We start from the raw sequence: 24,504 nt of genomic DNA, 5'->3' as shown, positions 1-24,504 counted from the left end.
GGCCATGAGGGGCACACTGGGTGACCTGCTGGCCTGCTCTGAAATGCCCCCTTCTCACCTGCCAGGGTCCCCCAGCAGGGGCGGCAGTGTCTTCGGGACATCTCGAGTGGACGTCTTGAGCAAGGCCGTGCCTCCCCACCCGTGACTTCTGCCCAGAGCCTCTGTGGAGGATGGTGGCCATTCAGAGGCCACCCCAGCTGCCCCTGACTGGATGTTCTGGCCCTGTTTGGCCTCCTGAGGTTGAGACTTGGGTCTAGGTGGCCGCATCCCCAATCTCCCAGCAATTAGAAGTTGGGCCTCATGTTTCAGAACCCTGCACCCCTCATCTGGGGGAAGAGTCTGGCCTGGTCCTAGGGGTCAGCCAGGAGACCAGGCTTAGCTGTCCTGTGCAAGGGGTCAAGAGCCTGTCAGGGACCAGGGACGGAGTGGGAGGCTAAGCAGAGCTGGAACAGAGAGGGGCAAGTCAGGCCTTGAGTAGAGAAAGGGCCTTAAGTGATGCTCAGACTATTTAACCACCAGTACAGCAAGCCCTGCCCTCCCCCAAGACAGAGTCCTGTCATTCAACATGCTGGGTAAGTGGGAGGTGGGGTGTCGGGGCAGTGGCAGGGCAGCCTGGGGCATGGGGCAGGGGCAGCCCTGGCTGGACAGCAGTCGTGGCCTCGGGCAATTGCCACAGACAGGAGGAGGTCCAGATTCTGCTCTCACTGGTGGACAGTCACCCGATATGTGGCGGGGACAGGCTTCTGGGAAAGGTCTCAGGCTGGTGGAAGAGTCTTGGAGATGCCCACTCTGCTCACTGCCCTTAGTTAATTCCTGGAAGGGCTGGGTCAGAAGGCCAGAGTGGCCACAGGGTGAAACTTCAGCCGTGTCTGACCAGTCATATTTCAGCTCCAGAGACCTGCTCAGGACAAGCTGAGGATGGATGGAGGAGGGCTGTGATGTGAAGAGGAAGGAGGGCTGGTGACACTTGTTGGGGGGGGGGCGAGGAGGCACTTGTCCAGGAGGCGGGGCTCCTGTGACAGGGCTGTGAGCTGACCAGCAGAGGTGTGGGGTGGGACAAGAGATGTGGTGGACCTCGTGGCCCCAGATCCTGCACAGGGTGTCTGGCTGGACTCAGCAAGAGGAGGGTGACAGGCAGGGGCAGGGCAGAGGCAGAGGGGCTGGGGAGGGGGGCCCGACTGTTCTGAGCTGCGGTGGTGGAGGGAGCTTTCCAAACCCATTTCCCCTCCCCCGCCCTTTAGTAAGCTATTTAACCAACAGGACACCCTGAGAACACAGAGAGGAGGTGGCCTGTGAGCTCCCGGGGGAACGACTTCCATCCCTACTTCCCCTTGGTGGTCAGGGTCACCCGCCCCAGCCAACACAGCCGCCCTTGTGATGGGCTCTCTAGGGGAAATAGTGTTGCTGCCCCAAAAGGAGAACCACTGAGGACCAGAATCCAAGAGCTCCCCCAGGTCCCTTAGTTCTGGATGAAATTAAGTGAAAACCCAGCAGGACCAGCAAAGGGCTCAGGCCCTCCAGAAACAAAGGTATGAGTTACCCACTGGGTTACGTAACCCAACCAACCGAGATGCTGGTGGAGGACAATGGAATCGTGGAGGGTCACAGGGAGAGAAAGCGTCCTGTGATCTACGAGGGACGGACAGTACCTGTTATTTCCCCTTCCCTGCAATGGCGCATGGATTTGAATATATTTCACCCAATTTTGTCAGTTTCTGGTGTACAGCAGAGTGATTCAGTTGCACCTGTATGTACATAATATACATATTCTTTTTTATATTGTTTTTCATTATAGGTTTTTACAAGATTCTGAATATAGTTCCCTGTGCCATACAGTAGGACCTTGCTTTCTATTCTGTTTGTAGTGTGTATCTGCTAATCTGAGACTCCTAATTTATCCCTCTTCCCCGCCTTCCCCTTTGGTAACTGTAGTTTGTCTTCTATGTCTGTGAGCCCAATTCTGTTTTGTAAAGAAGTTCATTTGTGTCATTTTTTTAGATCCCACATGTAAGTGATATCAGATGGTATTTGTCTTTTTCTGTCTGACTTACTTCACTTAGTATGACCATCTTTAGGTTATTTCACCCAATTTTAATTTTCTTTCCCCTCTCTTCCCCCGGCTATAACATAGGGCAGCAAGTCTCAGAGTTTTGGGTCACAGGACCCCTTCAACAGTTAAAAATTGTTGAGGACCCCAAGGCGCTTTTGTTTATGTGAGTTGTGGCAACAATTACCACGGTAGAAATGAAAACCTATTACTTTAAAAAAATATTTATTAATTCATTTAAAACAATAAATCCATTACATGTTAACTTTTTTTTAATGAGAAATAACCATATTTTCCAAAGCAAAAGAAATCTGGTGAGGAGGCAAGTGGCACTGCTTTTGCATTTTTGCAAAACTTTACAGTCCGGCTTAACAGCAGGCAGCTGCACTCTGGTCCCTGCTTCTGCGTCTCCTCTGCTGCAGGGTGAGGACTGTGGGAAGAATCTGCTTCCCCCAGAGGTGTCGTTGGGAAAGGGAGGCACTTGTGGACCCGCAGGGGGACCGCATTTTGGAGGTTAACTTTAATCCACACATTCTAGAATATACGGAGAGAACATGACGCAACGGGAGGAGGCAGAGATGCCTCCGAATGCCCTAGGTTAAGAGGTGCGTGAAGGAATGACGAAGCAGCTCTGCCTTGTCTTCCTCCTCCCTTTGGGAAGGGGAGAGCCACTGTCTGGCTGCGAGGTCGGTGGTGTCCTGCCAGATGGGAGAGCCGGTTCTGAAGTGAAAGCTCAGGAGAGGGACGTCCGTCTGCCAGCCAGGGGGGGCGCTTTGATCGTTAGCTTTGGTTACCCAGCATCTGAACATCCTTCCTTTTCTGAGGGAGGCAAAGCCTCCACTGAGTAAGTTTTGGCAAAGTCCTGTCCCCTCCTACTCACGCTAAAGAAACCAGGTAATCTCTCCTCTCACCTTCTGGAAGCTGCAGAGCAAATGCGTGCCTGAGGTGCCTAGTCCCACCCTCCCTCCTAGTACTTTAATCGAGCTCATGGCAGAGACAGTTGAAGGATTACTCTTGGCAGCAGGGACACTGGTGGCGTTTGTTATTTTGGTGGCAGTGTCTTGTGGCCAGCGGTGGGTTACCAGTAGCAGCATCCTCAACAAATGGTCCCTGAAGGACTAACTAGCTTGGGTTTCTGGCAGCACAACTTCCCCTGGTCCCTACACACTTGCTGAGCTGGGCGCCAGCCTTCCTGGCGGTGTGCAAGCTACCTGTGCCCCCTAGACGGCTTCCCCTGCTGAGCCAGACGTGCCGGTTTCTCATCCAGAACCCAGGGGAGGCCTGGCCCGGAGGGTCCGCTTGGTCCTTTACCTGGTGTGCCACCTCGGTTGGTCCAGACTCCACTTCTTCCTTGTTTCCGAGCACCTCCTGCCTGGCTGGTCTCCCTGTGCCCAGGCTTGACCCTTCCAAAGCATCCCGCACAGCCCTGGAGAAACCCCGAGTACAGGACGCTCATAAAACCATCCTGTGCAGACCCTCCAGGACTCTCAAGTTTAAGAGGGCTCTGAATGCAGGGCCTTCCTTATCTCACCTCAAATCTGTCTCTCTTACCACCCCCCCCCCAAATCCCCTCCTAATTATTATTACAATAATAAACAATGAACTTTAAAAAATTATACAATGTTTGTAAAACAGAAGGGGGAAAATCATTCATGTTCTACCACACATTTTAGGATTGCTTTCCAGTCTTCAAAACTCTCTCGCAGTATCTGTGCAGACTGGGTCATCGTCCCCTGGGCCTGAACTGGCCACCTCATTGAGCTCGCGCTTGCCTTGTGCTTTGTCCAACAGAATAAACCACCTGACACCCATCACGTGGGAGCAGGGGCTCTGTTTGTGCTTTTGGGATTGGCTTGGCCTTGTGTGCTTCTGCCATGAGAAAGAACAAGCCCCAGGGACTGCTCCTCCTTCCTCTGGGACCCAGAACAGAATAAGGGACTAGGGGTGGAGCAGACCTGAACCACACCCATAGCCTGGAGCGTAAGTGCCGTAGGCCCCAGAGTGAGAATTGTAACTGCAGGCTGCTAAGACTTTTGAGGTTGTTTTGCAGCAAAAGCTGACTAATACATCTTGCAGGAGAAACTCGAGAGTTACAGAATTTGACACATGCTAAATAGTGTGGACAGTTTAAGAGTTACACCGGCAATTATGTAACTCCCAAGCACAGCTGAGATTGTGTGAACTTGTCTAGACCAAACAACTTTCTACAACCTGTCACTTTGGATGTTTTCACCTAATGGTCTTGAGGCAGGAGAGGTCTGATGGGATGACCTACCAGCGTGAGAAGGCTTGTAATCACATTCAGGTACTGGCTCTCCAACACTCGGCCACCCTGGGGCAGAGATGGGGTGGGTTGGGTGAGTGCAGGGAGGGACCCACTGGGTTAGGAGGGATTGTTTCAGGTGCCAACAAAACCCTAGCCTGCGACTGTAGCCAGGAGGGGCTGATGATCCCACTGCTGCCCCCAAACCTCCCCTTCAATTGCTCCAGCAACCTCCTCCTCCACTCCTAAATCTTCCTGAAGTGGAAGCCAATGTCTGAGATATTAATTGGGGGTGGAGGGGCAATCCGGGGGCACAGGGCTCTTGAAACCAAAGATGGGCCTGAAGTTCCAGGTGGGGGTCAACCGAGGCCAGTAGCATCCTTCCCTGTGTACCCTGCTCTTGGCTTGGTCCCTCCCATGGGGAGGTTGCTGGGATGAGCAGTTTTCCTGTCACTTTTGTATGCTTTGTGTGTGCAGGCAGGAGCCACATTTGAGTTGCTTTCCAGTGTATCTGCACCTCCCAGCACATCTGCTCACAGTAGGTCCTCAATAAATGTATCTGTTGAGAAAACGAATAAATGAATCCTTTCTTATGAAATATTACATCCACTGCTGCTGGGGGCTGCGTCCCACATTCTGACGGCTGGCATAAACCAACTGTGTCCGTGTGACCCTGGTTCAGTTCTAGGTGACTAAGCTGAGCTGTGGCATCTTCAGGCTTTTGGGGACCCAGGTTCCCAAGGGCTGGCTGTTGTTGCTAGCATGTCCTCTCGCTGGGAAATTTACTTAATTCATTTGGAGCCCAGCTGAGATCATTTTTACTAGGTGGCTAATAACAGAAATGGATTCCCTCCATTCTCCTCCTTAGTAATAATATCATACTACAGTAATGCTCCTTTTAGTTTTAACCTCCTTTTGAAAGTATTTATTTGTTCTCAGTCATAAGACCATGACTTTCCCGGGACCTGGTTTTTGCCCTTGTGATTCCCTGGCGTACCACCAGTTATCTAAAGCAAAGCTGTACTTATTTAAAAAATAATCTGAACTATTATTTCCCTGTTGCTGCCAGGTCAAGAAGTTTGGACCTTAAAATAATATTCGATCCTGTCAACCATTTTTGGTAAAGGCCACTCTCCAGTTTTCCAATGGCAAGTATAAACCCCACTTTATATTATGGCCACCTAAGATTCTAAGCATCTTAGAAATGGGACAAACCACTAGCTGCTTATTTTGCTTGTTCCTGAAGAGATGTCATTGCCTGTGTGGAAAAATTCAAGGTGCTAAATACCAGTGTCACTCTATGGTCTGGAACCACACTGGAGCCTGTCACCTGTTCCCAAAGGATGGTGGCTCCTTCCAAGAGAGACCTGAAAACTGTACAGACTGAGTCATCTAACACCTGAATATTAAGATCCTTGGGACTTTCGATCCCTGTATTCATGCCTGGAACTTTGATAAGATCCCACACTAGGTACACATTCATGTTTTAAGCAGTCTTTAACAACATCTGCAATAGACATATATTTTCACATGTAAACTTAAAAAAATACTTTAACATAATACACTGTACTGCACAGAACTAGAATTCAACATAATATATTACATTGCTAAATTTTCATATAAATATGGATTCACTGCATTAGAAAAATTCATCTATTATGCTATTAAAGACCAGCATCAGTAAAGCCCAAAGAAAAACTATTTTAACAGTAGGAACACCAAAAATAACAACTATGAGCTTTATAAGCAAGTGGTGGGAGAGAGAATTCTTAACACTTGCTGTTGATTATATCACAACAGGCACAGTTTGAAATACAATTTTAAGCTAGCAGTGTATAAAAATACTTTTCAAAACAATACTTTTGATAGGTATGGTACCACTTTACAAATCCCCAGCTGTGTGGTTTGAGGACCTGCTAAAACAATTCAATTGACTGCTCTCAGTCAGCTATTCAAACACCAGCCTGGAAAACAAGTTCCTCACACATGGGCGCACAGCACACGCACACACGGCCATATATTAAAATAACCTCCTACATCTATGGTGAATACTGAGGAGTCACTGACAGGCATCAATCTCAAACAAGGCATGAAATGATGTTTGGAGCCTGATTTTAGTTCCAGGTTTGGGATGGATGAGCAAAAGAGGCCAAAGTAGGGTGGATTTTGTGTGTGTGTGTATGGTTTCTAGTCCACTTGTGAGCACTCCCAAGAAGACGAGTTTAATCTGGCATATCAATATTTAACTTGGGAGGTGGGGGAACGTATTTTCCAGGGCTCTGGGTTATCACTACCCTGGCCTTCTTTCCAAACATTGGAGCAATTTTAGGAGCTTCTGGAAGTGACGTTTCTTCGGCATCTTCACTATCTTCGTGATGGAGATCGTATGAAATGTTCCCGTACTCTCGTAAAAATGGGAAAATTTCAAGCAGAAACTGACAGAAATCTCTGCGAATACCAAACCACCAGTGGTTGCCTCCTTTTCGCCTAAATGTGGTGGCCATTAAAGTGATTAATGAGAGCCAAAGGGGGACAAATATGGAGATGTAGGAGAATGTGTTGTGGCCGTCCAACCTGTGAACCAGTAGAACCTCAAAAGTGAGCAGGGGCACGACAATCGTGATCCAGCTGATGGCCATGGTCACGTGTGTTCTTCGCTGCTCGGCAACCACATCCAGGGAGCGCAGGAACAGGAGGGACCAGACGATGTAATAGAGGACCACCACGCAGAGGAACGACATGAGGATCCACAGCGGCACAACCACCACCAGCCACGGCCACTGGATGATCCTGTCCAGCCTCAGGGCGATGAAGATGAACTGCAGGATGTTGACAGAGCACAGGATCTCCAGCTCGAGGGACCGGTCGTGTCGGAAGCCCCACACGCAGGCGGCCACGGACACGGGGGATACGAAGAAGAGTGGCATGAAAACCAGCAGCCAGAAGTGGGTCCCCCTCTCCACTCTGTCGCACACCAGGACTTCGAACATGAGCAGCAGCAGATGGATGCCCACGGCGATCAACATGGCTTTGAACTCCACGCAGGCTTCCCCCTCTGTGCGGTAGCGAGGGTTTCGGGCCCAAACGCCCGCGCCCACCGAGGCGCCGACGATGACCAGGAGCTTCCACAGCCATATAGGGGCGAAGACAGCCCAGTAGCTCCACTGGATGATGCCGTCCAGGCGGAGGGGCAGCAGCACGGAGAAGAGCAACAGGCAGGCGTAGATGAGGAACTTACTCGGGTTGAAGTCCTGGAACAGGCCCCTGGGGTTCATGGCGAAGCAGCTGCTCGCCCACTCGGGCCTGCTACTCAGTCCCGCTCGGCAGGCGCCGCGTCTGCGCCGCTTCCCGGGCCCGCCGCCTCCCCAGCCCGGCCTGCGTCGCCTCTAGGTGGGCAGCCGCGGGGCGCCGGCGAGGAGGAGGTTCCGGCCTGCAGCGCCGAGACCGGAACACGTGCGCGCGCGGTCACGTGGGCCGGCCGGAAGCGCGGTGGGGCGTGGCGTGCGCGCCCGCGCTCTCCCAGCGATCCGCGGGGCCCGGGGCGGCTCGGTGACCAGGAGCCGGGCGCTGCCTCGGCCCCGCCACCGCCCGCCTTCACTCCATACCCATTTGGAAAGCAGCTATTGCGTGTGGCGCCAGGGGGACGGGGAGGGTGACTCCGGCCGGGGACCTGGCGTGCTGCTGACTCCCCGGCCGGCCCGTTCACAGCAAGCGGGCCGGGACCTCGGGCAGACGCTTCCTGACGGCGCCGGCGGCGGGAGGCGAGAGTGAGCTCACATCCTCCGGGCCCGCCCAGGGGCGGCACCCAGGCGGGAGGCGGGGCCGGGGCGGGCCGGGACCCAGGCTGGGGGCGGGGCCGAGGAGCGGTGGGGCGCGGCCTGCCGCAGGTTCCTTACTCCCCTCTCCAGCAATCGACCCAGGGACTCTGGCGCCCGCGGTGAGGCTCCAACGCCGGCAGCGGGGAGGGGGAAACGGCGTGGGCTCGAGCCAGGGCGGATGTGGGAGTCTGTGCAGCGAGGGAGTAGGTGCTGGTAACTATGAGTGCACAGGGCGGGTGTGCATGTGTGAAGACGTGGAGTCGGGGATGAGGCGGTGGGTTTGTCCCTGTGCTGAGGAGGCGGGCGCTTGGGTACAGTCACTGCATGGGGTAGGTTGGAGGGCTTTGCCTGGAATATATGACTTCCAGGGCTGGACTCCACCTGGCCGGGCAACAGCAGTTCTCAGGCTGCCAGTGAAATGGCCGAGGCAGGGTGCCTAGGCGGCGGCGGTGGTGGTCTTCCATCTGCCCTTTCACCACGGAGGTGGAGGGTAGGTGCTGGCAGGGTGTTAGACTCCGCAAGGCCCCTCGGCAAAGTTCCAGGAAACAAGCGAGGAAACTGGACCCAGCAAGCAGCTGCTTCCTGCTCCAGGTGACCCTGGTTAGGAGCAAAATGGAAATTCAGATTCAGGGCTCTCAACTTTCAGTCCCTAATCCTCATTGTGACTTATCTGGCCCTGCCTCAGTCCGGTTCTCACAGAACAATGTTGGAACCAGGGCCCTGGGCCAGAGGTCAAGAAATCTGGGTTCTAGTCCAGGCTCCGCCACCCACCAGCGGAGAAACCCAGGCCCACCCTCCTTGGCCTCAGTGTCCTGGGCTGTTAAGTTGAGTGCTGGTCTGAGTGGTCTCCAAGGGACAGCAGTGCTGCAGCAGATCTGTAACTTGGAGGCCCCCCCCCCCACCAGCTGGGCAGACCCTGGAGTACATCTCCTCCCTCCCTTCCCCATTCCCTAGTTGCTTATCCTTCCTGCGTTTCAGCCCTCCTGGAATGCTGCCAATACTCAGTACTGGGCTCTGAGTAGCGGGGGCTGTCAGAGGGATGTATCTGGTGTCAGGGTCACCACAGGGTAACGGGGAAGGGCTTTCCAGGAGAAAAGTGGGGGCCGCAGTCCAGACTCAGGAGCTGGATTTCCCCAGGTCAGCAGCGACAGGGTGCATGGTGTAGGGTGGAGAGTCCCAGTGCTCAAAGATACCTCACAACTTCACCGCTCCCACCTCAGCTGTGGACAGCCGAGTGGTGCTTGGGGAAAGGACTTTCAGCTGAATGAGCCCCGCCAGTCCTCAAAGTTAGCCCTGAACACTGATCTCATACATGTGTCTTCAGGGCCCTTTATTTGTTTGGAATCCCTTGGAGTCATTGTGGGGAGACAGCAAAGTGGGGCTCTAACCTTGCACCCTCAACCCCTTCTTCTCATCCAGAGTTTCTCTAATCTGTCTGTTTTGCATATTGGTTTTTCTTTTGCTTTTTCCTTTCAAGAAGGGCTTTGTCAGCTAAAGCAAAATTTAAAATTCAAAACCCCTATACCAGTCCAACTATGAAATGGACTACTTGAGGTCTAGATGAATCAATACATGGAAAACACTTTGCATTTAAAGAAATGTGAGCTGTCACTATTACCACACTGGGAAAGGGGAAGCCTGAGGAGGGGAGGGGCCTGCTGGCAGCTCCACAGGGAGGCAGTGGCAGAGCCAGGACCTTCTGGAGTCAGAAGTCCTCAGTCTTCTCCCTGTAGCCAGATCACCTCAGGGCCTTTGCTGCCAGCTTTGTGGCAAAGATGGAGTTTAGCTTGTGTTTTCTCATCTCTAGAGCTCCTCAGTTAGGACAAGTGCCTGGTTTTCTTTCTGGAAGGAGGCTCTTGAGATGGCCTGTCACACTGTGATGTGACCATGCTGCCTGAGGGAAGTCAGAACCTGGTTCCAGGTTTGTGCCAAAGCCACAGGTAGAGGGCTGCTGTCTGCCGTCTCAGCCGGCTTTACTGGGCCCACAGGCCTGGACCCTCAGTTCTGTATGTTGGACACCCCTCCTTTGATCTCTTTCTGATGTGGTCAGTCTCTCAGGGACCTGCCCTTGTCTTAATATTTGCCTTTAAAGCTAACACGGATTGTTTGCTGTGTGCCAGGTGCTGATGGCCCAGCTGCCTCTAAGGCCAGGACACTAACCACAGTGTACATGCGTTCATTTACAGAGGGCGTGTGGGTACGTGCTCTAGTCCCCCGTGCAGGCCTGTCTTTCTCCTGAGCAAGATCCCGGATGGGGCTTCAGGCCCAGGGAAACCTTGACCCCAGGTGGTCTGGGGACCCTTCTCTGACCTCCTGTCACATCAAAGGCTTTGCTCCTAGGCGACTCCTTTCACTGGGTTGAGTCTGTTTGGTCATCTTTCTTCCCATGAGACTTGAGTTCCAGGCCCCCAGCCAGCACTTTTGTCATAAGAGTGCCTAAGAAAAGTTGGTTGAGTGAGTGAGTGAATGAATTAATTTGATGCTACACGCTTCGGGGACACTCCTGCCCCAGATCAGGAGCTCAGAGCCAGGTCCAGTCCTCTCATGGCCAGCACAGCAGGCCCTGTGCTGTCCCCTCCCAGGCCTGGGCCATCATGTATTCTTTATCAGTTTCCAACTGGAGCTGTAACAACTTGCCATAAACATAGCAACTTAAAACAATGCTTGTGTATTATCTCATCATTTTTGTGAGTCAGAAGTCTGGGCATAGGGTGGCTCAGCTGGTTCTTTGCTTGTGTCTCACAAGGCTGAAACCATTCCCTTCTGGAGGCTTGGATGTGAACCTCCTTCCAAGTTCACCGAGCTTGGCAGAGTTCAGTTCCATGGGGTTGTAGGACTGAGGTTCCCAGGTCCCTGCCAGCTGTCCATGTCTTCGAATCCCTCTGGCTGACTCTTCTATTATATCTCTCTATTCCTCCTGCCTCTTCTGTTTTTAAGGACTCATGTGATTACATTGGGCCCAGCTAGATAATCAGTTGCCCTGAGCAGCAGGCACCTTTCAGCCACGGTCCCCTGGCCCCAGGAGACAGGATCCCTTTGCTGAATGTCTTCCTCATGGGTGACTTGGGCAGGGAGATGACCCCTACCAAGAGCCCGGGTACATTTTCCCTTTCAGACTTACTAAGATTTGCCTACATCAGCATCTTCACGAGGCAGCCACAGCCCAGCTGGCCCTCCGTGTCAGCCTCAGTGCCACCATTACCCCTCGGCCCCTGGACCCTAAAGGCAGCAGGCGCTCACCTCCGCCTGCAGTACCCCCTCCCCACTCTCCTTGCCTCCTCAGCGTGGTAGTGTGCCTGGGGTGTGCACTCCCGAATGCCCCAGGTCAGCGCTGTCCCCAAGCTCCGTGACCTTGACAAGTAACAGAGCCTCTGGCCCCATCTGTGAGATGGAGATAAGCTCACAGAATTGTGAGAGGAAAACGAAACAATGTAGGAAAAACCCAGAATGGGCGCATTTATTCCGTCCCACTGAGGGCTGTGGTTTCTGTCTTCGTGCTGGAGGAGGGGTCCCTCCTTCAGGAAGCCCGGCCTCCCTGCTGTGCAGTCAGCCCAAAGGCTCACCCCGCAGGATATGGTGACCCTCTCTTCGCTCACCTGGCTGTCGCTGGTGCAATGGGACTTTCCCAAGGGCAGGGGCCCCATCTTTCATCTCTGTGTCTGCAGTTCCTAGCACAGGCCTGTATGTAGTAAATGTATCCAGGAAAGCACGGGCGGGCAGGAAGGATGCAGCTGACATGGCATCTTTTCCCATGCTGAGCAGCGGAGCAAGGTCAGCTTTGTGAGACAAAGCAGCTTGTCTAAAGCCCATAGGTGTTGGTTTTGTAGGGGGAGGCTCTGGGCGTGCACGAGGACATCTGGAGCATTCCGGTCCCGTGTGCTTGCACTGAACTCCATTTTCCAAAGCGCCACATCATCTGAAGCTATTTTGAGGGGCTGTGGTGGTGCCAACCTCATTTCACAGCTAGGGAAACTTGACAGGATGAGGCCCAACACTCTGACCACGGTTTTCTGCTGGACTTGCAGCTGCAGACTCTACTGAGCCCTCCTGTTGGCCCAGCTGGTATCCTGGCCCTGTGCCTCAGCTCAGTCCAGTAAGAATGGCCCCACTGAAAAGCCAGAGTCTGGTTGGGACCCCTGGAGACTTGGGTCCATGTTTTAGCAGCTTTTCCTTAACTCGTGTATTCACTTAACAAGTATGTATCAAGCACCTGCCCTCTGACCTGGGCCCTGTCCTGACGTGGGCTGCAGCAGTGAACAGCTCCGACAGCTCCTGTGCTGGCACCTTCTCAGTTCAGGCGTCACCTCCTCCAAGACGCCCTCCCTGACCACCCTCTCCCTATGTACATCACCCTGTTCTATTTCTTCTGTTTCCTGTATGGTCACTAAATACATGCTCACTTTAGGAAAATCTGGAAAATGAAGAGCTGTTCAGAGAAAGAGAAAAAGAAGCTCTAGTCTTACCACCTACAGAAAATCACTGTTAACATTTTAGTGTATTTCCTTCCATGTGGTTGTCTCTGCAAAGACATGTCATTGCCTACATACCATCTTATTCTGCTTTTTTGCTAAACATTAATTCAAAGACTCACTTATTTTCACATTTTCACATCTCCTGATCTTGCACTGCACAAGTGATGGCGTTTTATAGGTACTCTCAGCTTGTGTTGAAATTCAGCTCTTCCAAAGGGGGTTCTGTTTGCTTCTGACAGTCACCTGGAGGCACTGCCAACCTGAAAGGACTTTACATTAAATTTAAAGTAACTTCAGTGTCAGCATCTGCTTGAGGTGTTTTCAGACCATGTCTGTAGTGCAAATTCAGGCTCCTGCCTGAGTGAGTACTGGCCTGTCTACATCCTCAGGGGTGATTTTGCTCCCTCCCTGCATCCAGGGTCGAGTTTGAAACATCATTTCTGCTTGACAGGGCTGTTTATCATTCCCCTTAGGTGGAGGAAGCAGCCCTTTGGGGTCCCAGTTAACTTAGAGACCTCTTACTAGTTCACCCGTCCCTGGAAATTTTTTTCCTTCGTGGTGCATGAAGTAGTGATCTGTCTTATAATCAATGGTGTCTTAAATGTGATGAAATAGCATAAATAGAAACATTTCTCAGATTACCATTAACACGCTGTGAGTGTCTTTTTTAACGGCTACACAGTATTACCTCCCAGGTTGTCCAATATTTTCCTCACACATTCCCTTACCAAGATTTGGAGTCCTGTTCTTTTCCGAGCTGAGGAGCCCTGTGGTCTTTCTTACTGCACATAGCTGCTTTTGCATTCGCATGATTTTTTTAGGGTGATTCGCAGAAATCAAATTACTGGATTGAAAGAATGAATATTCCAAAGGCCCCTGATCCATAAAGCCTAGTGTTCTCAGAGGTTGATTTTCTTTTCTTTCTTCTTTGTTGTCTTTGCAGAAACAGAATCGGTGTGTCTGCCTCTACTGACAACATCTGGTCAAGTAAAGCTCCGCAAAGGTGAAGCATTAACATTAACGAGGTAAAAAGACTGAAGTCAAATGTAGATTCAGGTATCAGGCTGCACAATATGAAAAGTCAACTAAAAACTAGGACTGATTTTGATGTGCGCGAGCAGACGTGTGTTGGGTCAGTGATTCATTTGGGCTGATCACGATAACCTCCATATATTACAAACCGATACACTGAGTACTGGGATAGTTTAATTTGAGGGATCCAAATATAGTTAAATATTATTAATTCAAATGAGTTTTTTTATGATTGTGGGTGAGAAGCTTACTGAATTACGGAGTATTGTTAAACAAATGGCAGTTCAAGTATCAGTTGTTTGTAGTTAAATTGGCACTACCAAAATATGTTAATTTAAGCTTTTTTCCCCTGTGTAATTTAAACTTTCTTCCCTAGTCTCATGTGCACTATTAAATTTACTCAGCAAAAGATTTTTCTACTGTACAAAGATAATCCTTAGTCCTGCTCCCTCCTGGATTTGTTGTCAAGTCCGGGATTGTGTGTCGTGGTTGGATGGTGTGTTTACTGGGGCAGAATAAGACATTTGTAAAATTTGAATCATGATTTCCCTCTGGGTTGCCTCTCATTCTTTCACTAACTAGTGCAAAGTAGCAAACAATAAACAAGTGAACAGATAAATACGACCAGTGCCTCTGCATGTCATTCAGAGCCAGGCCCCGGAGTTACCCCAGGAACAGTGCGGGGCTCTTTCCTTTTGGGGACCATCATTCTGGCAGCACAGGTCATGAACAGGACACAGGATGCCGCTCTCCCTGCAGCAAAGCTTCGGTGGCTTCTCATTTCTCAGGACCAAATCCAGGTGCCTTCCCATGCTCTCAGGTGGACCAGTCTCCACCCATCTCTCTGGCCTCATCTCACCGCTTGCCCTGTGGCTGCGTCAGGGGCAGTCGTGAACTTGTGTGTCTGGGCAGAGAGCTCTGCAGGAAGCTAGGACTGAGGGCCTGGGCCCACACACATGCTCAGGCCATTCATTTGTCATTCCACTGTGTCATTCCAGACCATCTACAGGGACCAGGCATGTACTAAGTCCCTGGCCCCAGCCCCAAGAACCAAATACTCTGCTATGCAGTTAAAGGGCACAGACATGGTATACTGAACAACTCTGCAAGAGCCAGACAGTGAACCAGAGGTCCCTGCGCTGAAACCAATGAAAAGTCAGCTGAAAACTAGAAAAACAAGCTTTGGGAATAAGCTGCAGGCTGAAGACTGGGCTGGCTGGGTGATCAGAGGGGAGGCTGTAACAGAACTCTGAACTAGACCAGTGCTGAGAGGCCCCTGGTGTGTTTAAGCATGAGCCACAGAAGGGACCACTTGGATTCAAATCCCAGCTCTGTCAGTTAATCGGGTATGGGTCCTTGAGCAGATGACTCAGCGTCTCTGAGGCTAGGTGTTCTCATCTGTAAAATGGGAATAATACTGGCCCCATAGGATAGAGGTGAGACGACAGAGGGAGAGGGCCGGCACATGCACACATTCCTCTCTCTCTCTCTCACCCTGTGCTGCTGCCGGGGAGAAGGATGCCTGGCCGGGAAGTGGGGTCACGCTTGGATCTGTGTTGGTGCGGGGTGGTCGGGGGAGTTGTAACTAAAGGAGAACTTAAATTCTGTAATTTAAATAAATAACCCAGATGACTGGTGCTTCTCCATCCCTGGTCCAGGTCTGCTGTACCAGTTAAGGGGGCAGGGTAGATCAGAGATCTCCAAATGCAGGTCCAAACTGTGCTGCTGGCTAAACAGGCAGATCCCTGGGCCCCAACCCAGACACACCAAATCAGTCATTGGGGGCAGGGCCCAGAATCCAAATTTTTTAAAAAGTCCCCCAGATGATTCCAACGTGCAGCTATCTTTCAGAATCCTCAGCCAGATGGCCCCTGAAACGCCTTTTTAGCGCTCACAGTGTGTGTTTCTGTCCAGATCAAGTGCCCCATGCCACTGTGGGAGGTCTTACATCAGTGTGTCTGGTCCAGAGCTCACCTCCTGCTTTCATCAGAGATGGGGAAACTCCTCTGGTGCTGACTCATGAGGCAAAACCACAAGGCAGGACCACTAAGTCTAGAAATAAATCTCCAGCATTTGTCCAGTGCCCTGCTCTGGAGATCATCTTCGAGGAGAGGAAAACAGCTAACCTCAGAGACCTGGGGTGTTTTCTCACCTCGAATCAGCTGAATCTAAACAGAAAATACATCTTTGAGTCTGGATTAGAACCTAGACCAAGCAATTCCTTCCTTCTCACGCAAGAGCTTCCCCCCCAGGAAAGAAATCATGCGGAGTTCCCGCTGGTCTTAGGTTTTTCTCTTGTAAGAACATAAAAGTTATTTACTGTCACCGAGGTTCTCCCAAATTGCCCGAAACAGCTATAAACTTCCCAGCTTTATGTAGGGAGCCTTTAGGATAGTGAATTACTGTTCACATAATGAATTCCTATTGCCAGTCCAGCATTACCAGATATCCCCCATGAAGATGAGTAATTTCATGAACTTGAGTGCTTTTACAGAGCAGGGGGTTGAAGAAAAGAGGTTTTACTTTACAGTTTCTAAGTGGGTGATTTGAAAAAATGAGTAAAATGGTTTACTGGCCATTAGTACCACCACAACAGATGTATCAGCAAAAGGAAACATAAATTACATGGTGGGATGCTGGGGTGTGTAGGGAACAGAGGTACAAAGACCACCCAGGGGTTTTTGGTTTTTTTTTTTTTAATTAACAAAAAATCAGGGGGACGGTGTAGCTAAGAGGCAGAGTGAATGCTTAACATGCAGGAAGTCCTGGGTTCAATCCTCAGTACCTCCATTTCAAAAATAAATAAATAATGAAATAAACCTAATTACCCCCCCAAAGTAAACAAATAAAAACAAAGAAACAAACAAAAAAAAATCCAAAACAAAAAAATCCAAAAAAGCCAGGGACATATTTAGAAGTCAATAGAAGGCCCAGTTTTCCCCTTTCAGACTTCAGAAAGGGTCTTCAGTAGGGAGAGGCAGGAAAAAGTTTTCACTGTTGCGTATGATGATGATGACATTGGCAATGACAGAGCAGGAAGAGGTCCGGTCTGTTGGCACAGGGCATGGGCGGGGGGTGGTCTGCCCACTTTACAGGGAGGGCACTGATGCTCAGAGAGGCCAAGCACCTGGCTGAGGTCACAGCCAGGATTTGAACCCAGATGTCCCTGCACTCCACTGTCTTGTCCACACACTAGTGCAGGAAGGAGACAGGGGACCTTCCACGCTGGTGCTCAGTTGGACATACATCTAAGAAAAAGGATTTCTGCCAAACAGCTAGTTAGGAGTTGTTTTCAAAGAATTATTTCCTGAATAACCAATTTCTAACCATTAATATAAAGTGTGTATTGACCTTGGGCGAATAGAGAGGTGTGTGGATAAGAATCCCTTTTCTCACAGGATAATTTAGGTAGTGCTGGGGGGGGCGGGATTTTGAAAAGATGCTGGGAGGGGCCTTGTCCCTCCCCCAGAGCTGAAGGCTGCTCTGAGACCTGCTCACCCACCGCAGCTCACAGCCACCACCGGTAGCAAGTTGGGCGAGGCCAGTGGCCGGCCAGCAGGAGGTGAGAGGTGACCCTCTCCTGAGGATCTGGTTTTTCTCCTTTTCTTGTGAGCTTGGTCAGAACGTTGAAATTCGCATTTCTGTCACTGGAAGCACAGATCTAACCAGCAGATGTAGCATACTTCCCATGAGCAAGTTTCCACAGTGGCTGTTGGGTTGTCCTCATAACTCAGTAGAGAAATCTAGATGGCAGAACCACTTTGCTTCCACCTGAACATGGGGACCAAAGGATATGTGGTGGAGAGAACAGGGACTTTAGACCCAGCCTGGGTCTGGCTTCTAAGCACACACAGCACACGTCAGGCTGCATGCCCTTCTCCCTAAAGAGCAGATACCCTCAGCAGAGCTGGAGACCATTCTTCCAGCTCCCTGTTCCACTGTTGTGTGGCCCCAGTTTGCATGTGCTGCCGTCTGTCTGCCAGAAAGGCTGCTTCCTGGCCTAGTGCCCTTGGGGGTGACTTTTCCCTCTATTTGAGCAGTGGAGTTGTGAGTTTAACGCTGGGTTTTCGGTGGGGCAGCCCTAGTCCGGATCCCACCTTTGCAGCTTCCTGGGTACAAGATCTTGGGCAAACAGCTCGGTGCACCTCTGTTTTCTTTACTGTAAGGTGGGGTGGTGCTAGAAGCCAGTAAGGCAGCTGTGGGACTGGCTGAGGGCAGGCTTGGGAAGCGCCAGACCAGTTGTGGCGTGTGGGAAGCCTTCCGTAACTGTCAGGTGCTCTCCTGTTTAGAAAGCAATCTGGCTGTCTTCAGTCTTTATCCACTGATTCCCTCCGACACAGTCTGGGGAACGCTGGCTGCCAGCTGCCAGGGCGCTTCCTCCCCAATCTGATCGCGTTCTCTCTTGGATTAGAAAGAGGTTTTGTAGAAGCTGTATTCTAACCTCTGTCAAGATCAGCATTTTGTATGCAGCTTTGGAGAAGGGAGTAGAAATTTATTGCCTCTTTGGTGGGAAAAGTTACTTACTGTTTGAGTCTGTGTTAAAAATCTGACCCCCTCATTATGTGACAGAGGCATTTCCTGCAGGGGTCCATCCACAAGGGAAGTGGATGGCGCTCACACATGGGATTATCTATTGCTTCTCAGAGCTGGGACCCCATCCCCAGAACACATATGAGAGAGTGGAAGCACTGGTCAGGGTGGAAACGCAGGGTACACATGTCCCAACCCCCTAAGACTGGATTTAAGCTTTTATTTTGTCCCCGCCCCTCATTTGGACACAGCTGGATTCTTCTCTTAAGATAAATAATAGCAAACACTTATATGACCTTTACAATGAGCCAGGGACTGTGGCAGCCTATGAAGTAGGTACGATTGTTGTCCGAACGTTTACACGTGAGGATCCCGAGGCTCAGAGCAGTTGGTGACTTGCTCAAGCTCAGGCAGCCGAAAGGCCACAGAGCCGGCAGCACAAGTGGTCTGCCTCCAGAGTCCAGCTCTGAACCAACGGTATACGGCCTCCTACCACCAACTGAGGAAAAGGTAGCATTTATTGAGCACCTACTATGTTCCAAGCATGATGTAGGACTACATAACTAAAATTCCTGATCAGTTCCTTCCTCCCCAGGAAGATGAGAGGGAGAGATGGAGAACACAGGCGGCCAGTGGCTTTGCCCTCCTCTGCCTGACTCTGCCAGGCTGGAACAGACAGGGCCAAGCTGGGCTGGGCCATCGCAGGAGGAGGGCAGAGGCAGCAGCACCCCAGACAGCCTCAGGTGCTCCCAGCCCAGGTGCAGCTGCCCCTCTGGGCAGATGGCCTGGACCATATCCACTCAGAGCGGCCACCAAGGTGGCTGGCTGAGTGCCTGTCCCACCGGGCCTTCCTAAGCTCGGAAGCCCACCAGCCTGGGGACCTCGGATGCACCCTCAGATCTGCTTTCCCAGGCTCATTGCACAGGCAGGTACAGCCCAGGTGTCTGACAGTTTTGCCTTCAGGGTCAAGCCTTCTATATCTAAGCCCTTGTGGGACACCCAGGAGCTCCAGCTTGGCAGTTTGGGTTGTAGAATCCAAAAACCAATTAACGTGGGGCTTGAGGGGAAATCTGTCTGATCGTGGTTTGGCCAAACCTTCAATCACTTGTCAGACAGAAGATGCAGGTTGTGTGCTGCAGCTACAATTCAGGGCTGGCCCCCTGCGAGGCCTCTTCCTCCCTCAGCCTTGTCCTCCCCCCCAAGTGCAGTAGGGGTGTATCTGGGGCAAGGGGCTCTCCAGGCAGCTGCGCCTTCTCCATAAGCTCCCCCCAGACCTACTTTGCTCACACACCCGGCCCCAGCCCCCGTTCAGCCCACAGGCAGCTCCAGGGGTGCCGTATCACATGGTCAGTTCCAGAGCTGAGGCATCAACCAAGGTCAGAGCCAGGTGCCCGGAAGAGCCTTGTGGGGTCAGAGGCAGAGGGAACTTTCTGCCTGGTCTCCTTGCAGACTCAGGGTCTAGGGTGCGCCGGGGAGGCCAGGGCATGAGCCACATCCACCCTCTGATCACTCTGGGACAGGTGCAGTGAGCATGATTCGGGAATGACCCCCAAATTGTAACTGGGGCCTTCCTCTGTCTATTAAGGTCATTTCCGTTGGGTGGGTTTGGTGGCCAGTGCGAGACAGGTGCCCTTCCTCAGCCACCAGGCTAATAGTCCTTGTCTCCCGACAGCGTCTGTGTTAGCTCTCCACCTTCAACAGGGACGTGTGCTCCCCAGCTGACTGACGGACGGGGCTGCGGCGGCTTCTGCTGCAGCCATTCAGGGAGCCGAGCTTCTTGGAGCCGGAGCTGTGTGCGAATCTCGGTGTATCTCAGAGAAAGAGGCAAGCGGGCCCCACCTTTGGTTTGCCCTTGCACGTGCATGTGTGCACACGGGCACACACGCACGCACACGCACTGACTCCAGTCACAGGAAGACAAGAGCAGGGGCAGAGGGAAGCCGAGTGAAGGAGTGCTCAGCACAGGAGGGCTCCTGGGAGAAGGAGAGGTGAGTCGTAGAAGGCTGGCAACAGTGGGTTTGCCTGACTCCCGGAGCCATAGTTGGAGGCTGAGCCCCTTAAGCTCCTGGGCAGGGCTTTCTACGTGGAGGTTGTCACCCAGGACTTCTGTCTCTAAGGCACCGCTTCCCGCTGCTCAGAAGCCTCCCCGTGGCCCTGGCACGTGGGTGTTCTTCTGGTCACTCCAGGCTTTCTGCTCCCACTAGACTTTGCTAACTCTACCCCGATTCCTCTGTGAAACAGCCCCTTCTTTCCTGGCCCGGCACTCCCTGGGCTCCCCCCACCCCAGGTCTTTGCTTCTCTCAGCTCCTCTGCCTTGAGTACCCGCCTCCTCCTCGATCACCTTCTTCTGTGTTTGCCAGAATCCTCTTCATTGTTTCCAGCACAGTTCTCCAAAGCTCCACCTCTCCTGGGACACATCCAGCTGCCTGCTTCACTCTGCCATCATGGCTCTTTGTCCTGAAGTCCTCTGAAATCCTTTGTTCATCTGAGGCCTCTGTCTCCTTCCCTATGAGATGGGACAATACCGTGTCATGGATTTGTTGTGAAGATTATCTGAGACAAACTTCATGAAAGCAGCCAGCACACAGTAGGTACTCAATAAATACTTCAGCCCTTCCCTTCCCTCCAGCAGGCATGGGGCTGCAGGTGTCAGGTGCAGTCCCGGGCCTCTCAGGTGGAAGGAGGTTGGAGGAGAGGGCATCTTACCTCTCTGGGGAGGGTGGGGCAGCAGGGATGCCCCACTGCTTGGTGGACTTTGAAGGAGGAGTGGACAGTGGGGAGTTCTGGGGCACTGGGAGGGAGGGGTGGGACGGGGCAGAAGGAGGAGGGATGGAAATGACTGGGGGAGCACCTCAGAGTGCTGAGCGCTGTCTGGGGAGCAGCCAGGGAGGAGGCTGGCGGCCTGACCTTGGGAGGCAAGGAGGTTACTAAAGGTGGTCGAAGGGGCAACGCTGGGTCTTGATTCTGTGTGAAGCTACTTGGGGGAGGCAGACCCGGGAGGGGTGGGAGGGGGACGTAGAAAGAAGGAGGGTGCCCTCCAGGGGAGGCTTTGTCAGAGACTGTGGTCCAGGCCTCTTTGCCCTCTGCTGCTCACGTCATCCTTCCTGGAATAAAACTTTGGATTCACTCTTTGGAGTTGTCTTGAACTTGGCCTGGGTAAGGAAGATGGAGGTCCTTCCATAGGAACCCAGCTTTTCTTTCCCTGTGCCCTCCCACTTCTCTGCATTCGCAGCTGTAATCAGACTCTGATGGGCAGTGTCTTCTTCAGGGACTTTGCTCTTCTGTGCGGATTCCCTCTGTTGTCACTGCTCCCTGTTTCAAGTGAGCCTAGTGTGCAGAGCTTTGAACACCAGCAACAAGGGGGTTGAGGGAGGAGGGCAAAGATAGTCTCGCCCTCCCCTGGGTTCCCATCCCTGCACTCTACAGGGTGCCCTAATACCCAGCACAATGCCTGGCAGCTGGTTTGTGGGCAATACACAGTGTTACATGAATGCTTATCAAATGTGGGAATCTCCGTCTCCAAGTTCTGGGTGTACACTGGATGCCCAGTAGCCCTCCCCGCCACCCATAGTCTTGACGCACAGGATTTTGGGGCAGGGGCAGAAGCAACAAGCCGTGGAGGAGGTGACCATCTCAACCCTTATCTGTCCAGTATCTCGGTGCATTCCAGGCAGTCACATGCCAACGGGCGTGTGGCCCAGGTGACCTGTGACTGTGCACGCAGAGGTGGGGAGGGGCGTTGCCTTTGATTCACGTCTCTGAAATGTGCTGGCCTCTTTCTGGAAATGGTTCACTTTTCTTATCGCTGAGCTTGGCAACCATCGGGGAATTTCTGGAGGGAGGGGTGAGATCCTGGAAGGAAACCACCATCGGACCTGTTGTTTCCCTAGAAGCCCAAACACAAAGAAAGGATGGAGTGGAGGTGGTGCTGCAGAAGGGGTTGTTTTTTCCCTTAAGAACAAGCCAACTCCTGTCAGGAAAAGGAAGGATCTTACCCTTTAATCTCACGCTTTGCTCCTCTTGCCGATGGCCTAAATGTATGCGGGATTTCAGCAGTGTGAGTAGGGGATTGGGAGGGGAGTTGGTGGTGGGTGGAAGGCGGGACCCAGATTGCCCTGTGAGGCTGCACGGTGACCCTGTGATTCAGGTGTTACCACTCTCAGGTGGTGGAAGAAGCTCAGAGAGGTGAAGGGGCTTGCCTGAGGTCACCCAGCCTGTATTGATGGAGCTGTGATTTGAACCCAGGTCTCTGTGGCTCCAAAGTCATGTTAAAGCACCTCTCTCAGTGGGAGGAACAGGAGGATATATGCAAGCCTGCCATCCCCAGTCTTGTTCTAGATCATTCCAGGCCTTCTTTCCATCACAGCTTACCATTTCCATGTCCTAGCCTCCTCAGTCGTGCCTTCTCCTATGTGTGCTGCTGAGTCAGTGAGAAGCTGGCTTCCAGGCATGAGGTGTGAGTGTTGGGGTCATTTGGAGACAGTGCCCTCATGGTGGGATTTCAGGCTGCTTCTGAGTCTGCCCTTAGGAGAGAGAGCCCAGCTCCGGGGGAGGAGGAACGGCCTCCCTAGGGAACCAGGAGCAGGAGCAAAGTCAGTGCTGAAAGCTGGGAGGGAAGCTGCAGCCACAGCACCACTGATTCCATCAGTCTCAGGGCTGTGCATGTCCTTGGCCCTGTCGGGACTGACAGGGCGTGTCCACTATGGTGCACCAGCAGGGAAAGCCACAGGGACCTCGCATATCCACTGGGCAGAACCCTACCCCTGCCCTCTCCTCCACTCCTGGGGGAGCGCCCATCCTGACCCTGTCCAAGACGATGGACTGAGGTGACCCAAGCTATAAATAATCCCGGAGAGCCACAGACCTGAGGTCCCCCCTCCCAGTGAGAGAAACAGCCCGTTGGCCTCCCAGGGAGCCAGAGGACCAGGGGAGAAAGCTCAGGACAGAATCCAGTTCACAGGTCCAACACCCACGGATTGCCTGCTAAAAGCTGGGTTCAGAAATAGGAGAAATAGCCGCCTCACACCCGTCAGGATGGCTACTGTGAAAAAAGCAGAAAATAAGTGTTGGCAAGGATGTAGAGAAATTGGAACCCTTGTGCACTGTTGACGGGAAGGTAAAATGGTACAGCCACTGTGGGAAACAGTATGGAGGTTCCTCAAGAAATTAAACATAGCATTACCGTATGATTGCAAGTCTACTTCTGCGAATAAACCCTAAAGATTTGAAAGCAGGATCACAAAGAGATATTTGCCTGGCCGTGTCCGTAGCAGTATTATCCACAGTCGCCAGAAGGTAGAAGCAACCCAAGTGTCCATGGAGAGATGAATGGATAAACAAAATTTGATGTGAACATTATTCAGCCTTAAAGAGAAAGGAAATTCTGACACATGCTACAGCATGGATGAACCTTGAGGACATTACATGAAGTGAAATAAGTCAGCCACAAAAAGACAAATACTATTTGATTCCATCTATAGGAATCCTGAGGTCCCTAGAGTAGTCAACTTCATAGGGATAGAAAGTAGAATGATGGTTGCTAGGGCCTGGGGGCAGGAGGAAATAGGGAGTTATTGAGTGGATACAGAATTTTGGTTTTGCAAGATCTATCCATCCATTGACAAGTATTGATGCTTCCTGTGGGTCAAACACTGTAGCAGGCACTTTGACATATAACATCTCAGCTGTAGGAGGGATTAAAGAAATTCACGAGTAAATGTGAGTGGCTGACAGCAGCCATCAGATATGATGCTGGACCAGATGGCATCTCCCATGTTTCAGCCTCAGGTGATCTGGGGAGAGATTCTCAAGCCTCGTCCTTTAGACAGCAGCCACTGCTCCAAAGGAAGTTCCCAGAGAAGGCTTCAGGCTGTGATGAAATGGGAGCAGAAACATCGGGGGGCCAGGAGTCTTGAGGGGCCTCAACAGCAGGGAGCTGAGCTAGCTCTGCTGAAGTTGTGGCCTCCACCTTGTCCAGGTACCCACTTGGGAGGGGTTAGCGCACAGGACCTTAGAGGGGCCCTTCCCTGACAGTTGGTGCCTAGCTGAGCTCTGGCCCATAGCAGGTGCTCAGTGTAGACTTGAGACTGTCACTGTATAGAGACAACTGAAGTCCAGAGAGGGGAGGTAACTTGTCCAAGATCACACAGCCTTGCAGCCATGGGTGGGAAGGCAGTAAAGACTGGGGTAACGCGTGTGGATTTCATTGTCAGGCACACCTGCTTTGAGGCCTGGTCTGCCTTTCGGCCTGACTGACCTACCTGTAAGTAGGGAATCACACCTGCCCTTTAGACTGTGCGGAGTGACCATTGTAAACTGCTTGGCACAGGATCTGTCGAGGTG

General features: G+C 52.0%; 2 protein-coding genes across 4 annotated transcripts in view; one reads left to right on the top strand and one right to left on the bottom strand.

Moving 5' to 3' along the window:
* Nucleotides 1-2,301: 2,301 nt before the first annotated feature.
* TMEM185B (transmembrane protein 185B) lies at nucleotides 2,302-20,491 on the bottom strand. Its single transcript, XM_032479290.1, has 3 exons — nucleotides 20,485-20,491; nucleotides 9,327-9,336; nucleotides 2,302-7,592 (listed from the first exon to the last, which is right to left on the bottom strand). The coding sequence occupies exon 3, from the start codon at nucleotides 7,583-7,585 to the stop codon at nucleotides 6,533-6,535; it is 1,053 nt and encodes a 350-aa protein (XP_032335181.1). The 5' UTR covers nucleotides 7,586-7,592; nucleotides 9,327-9,336; nucleotides 20,485-20,491; the 3' UTR covers nucleotides 2,302-6,532.
* RALB (RAS like proto-oncogene B) overlaps nucleotides 7,862-24,504 on the top strand; it is a 65,475-nt gene continuing 48,832 nt past the window's right edge. The window contains exons 1-2 of one of the 3 annotated variants that reach the window (XM_032479293.1): nucleotides 7,862-8,077; nucleotides 13,544-13,625. Coding sequence is in view for 1 of the 3 variants with exons in the window: in XM_032479291.1 (XP_032335182.1) it covers nucleotides 20,730-20,749 (20 nt within the window). In the remaining 2 variants the exon portion in view is untranslated. Of the gene's footprint in view, nucleotides 8,078-8,185; nucleotides 8,248-13,543; nucleotides 13,626-20,589; nucleotides 20,750-24,504 lie in introns of those variants that run through there. The other 2 variants (XM_032479294.1, XM_032479291.1) reach the window with 2 other exon arrangements.

The sequence above is a fragment of the Camelus ferus genome, chromosome 5 (genome assembly GCF_009834535.1).
Source record: "Camelus ferus isolate YT-003-E chromosome 5, BCGSAC_Cfer_1.0, whole genome shotgun sequence".
NCBI classification, from domain to species: domain Eukaryota; kingdom Metazoa; phylum Chordata; class Mammalia; order Artiodactyla; family Camelidae; genus Camelus; species Camelus ferus.
Note: the sequence above shows the minus strand (reverse complement) of the source record. Positions and strands in the feature narration are given on the sequence as shown.

What these genes read in the sequence shown, in the direction of transcription:
- TMEM185B (XM_032479290.1), bottom strand. Translation starts at nt 7,585, where the DNA reads ATGAACCCCAGGGGCCTGTTCCAGGACTTCAACCCGAGTAAGTTCCTC.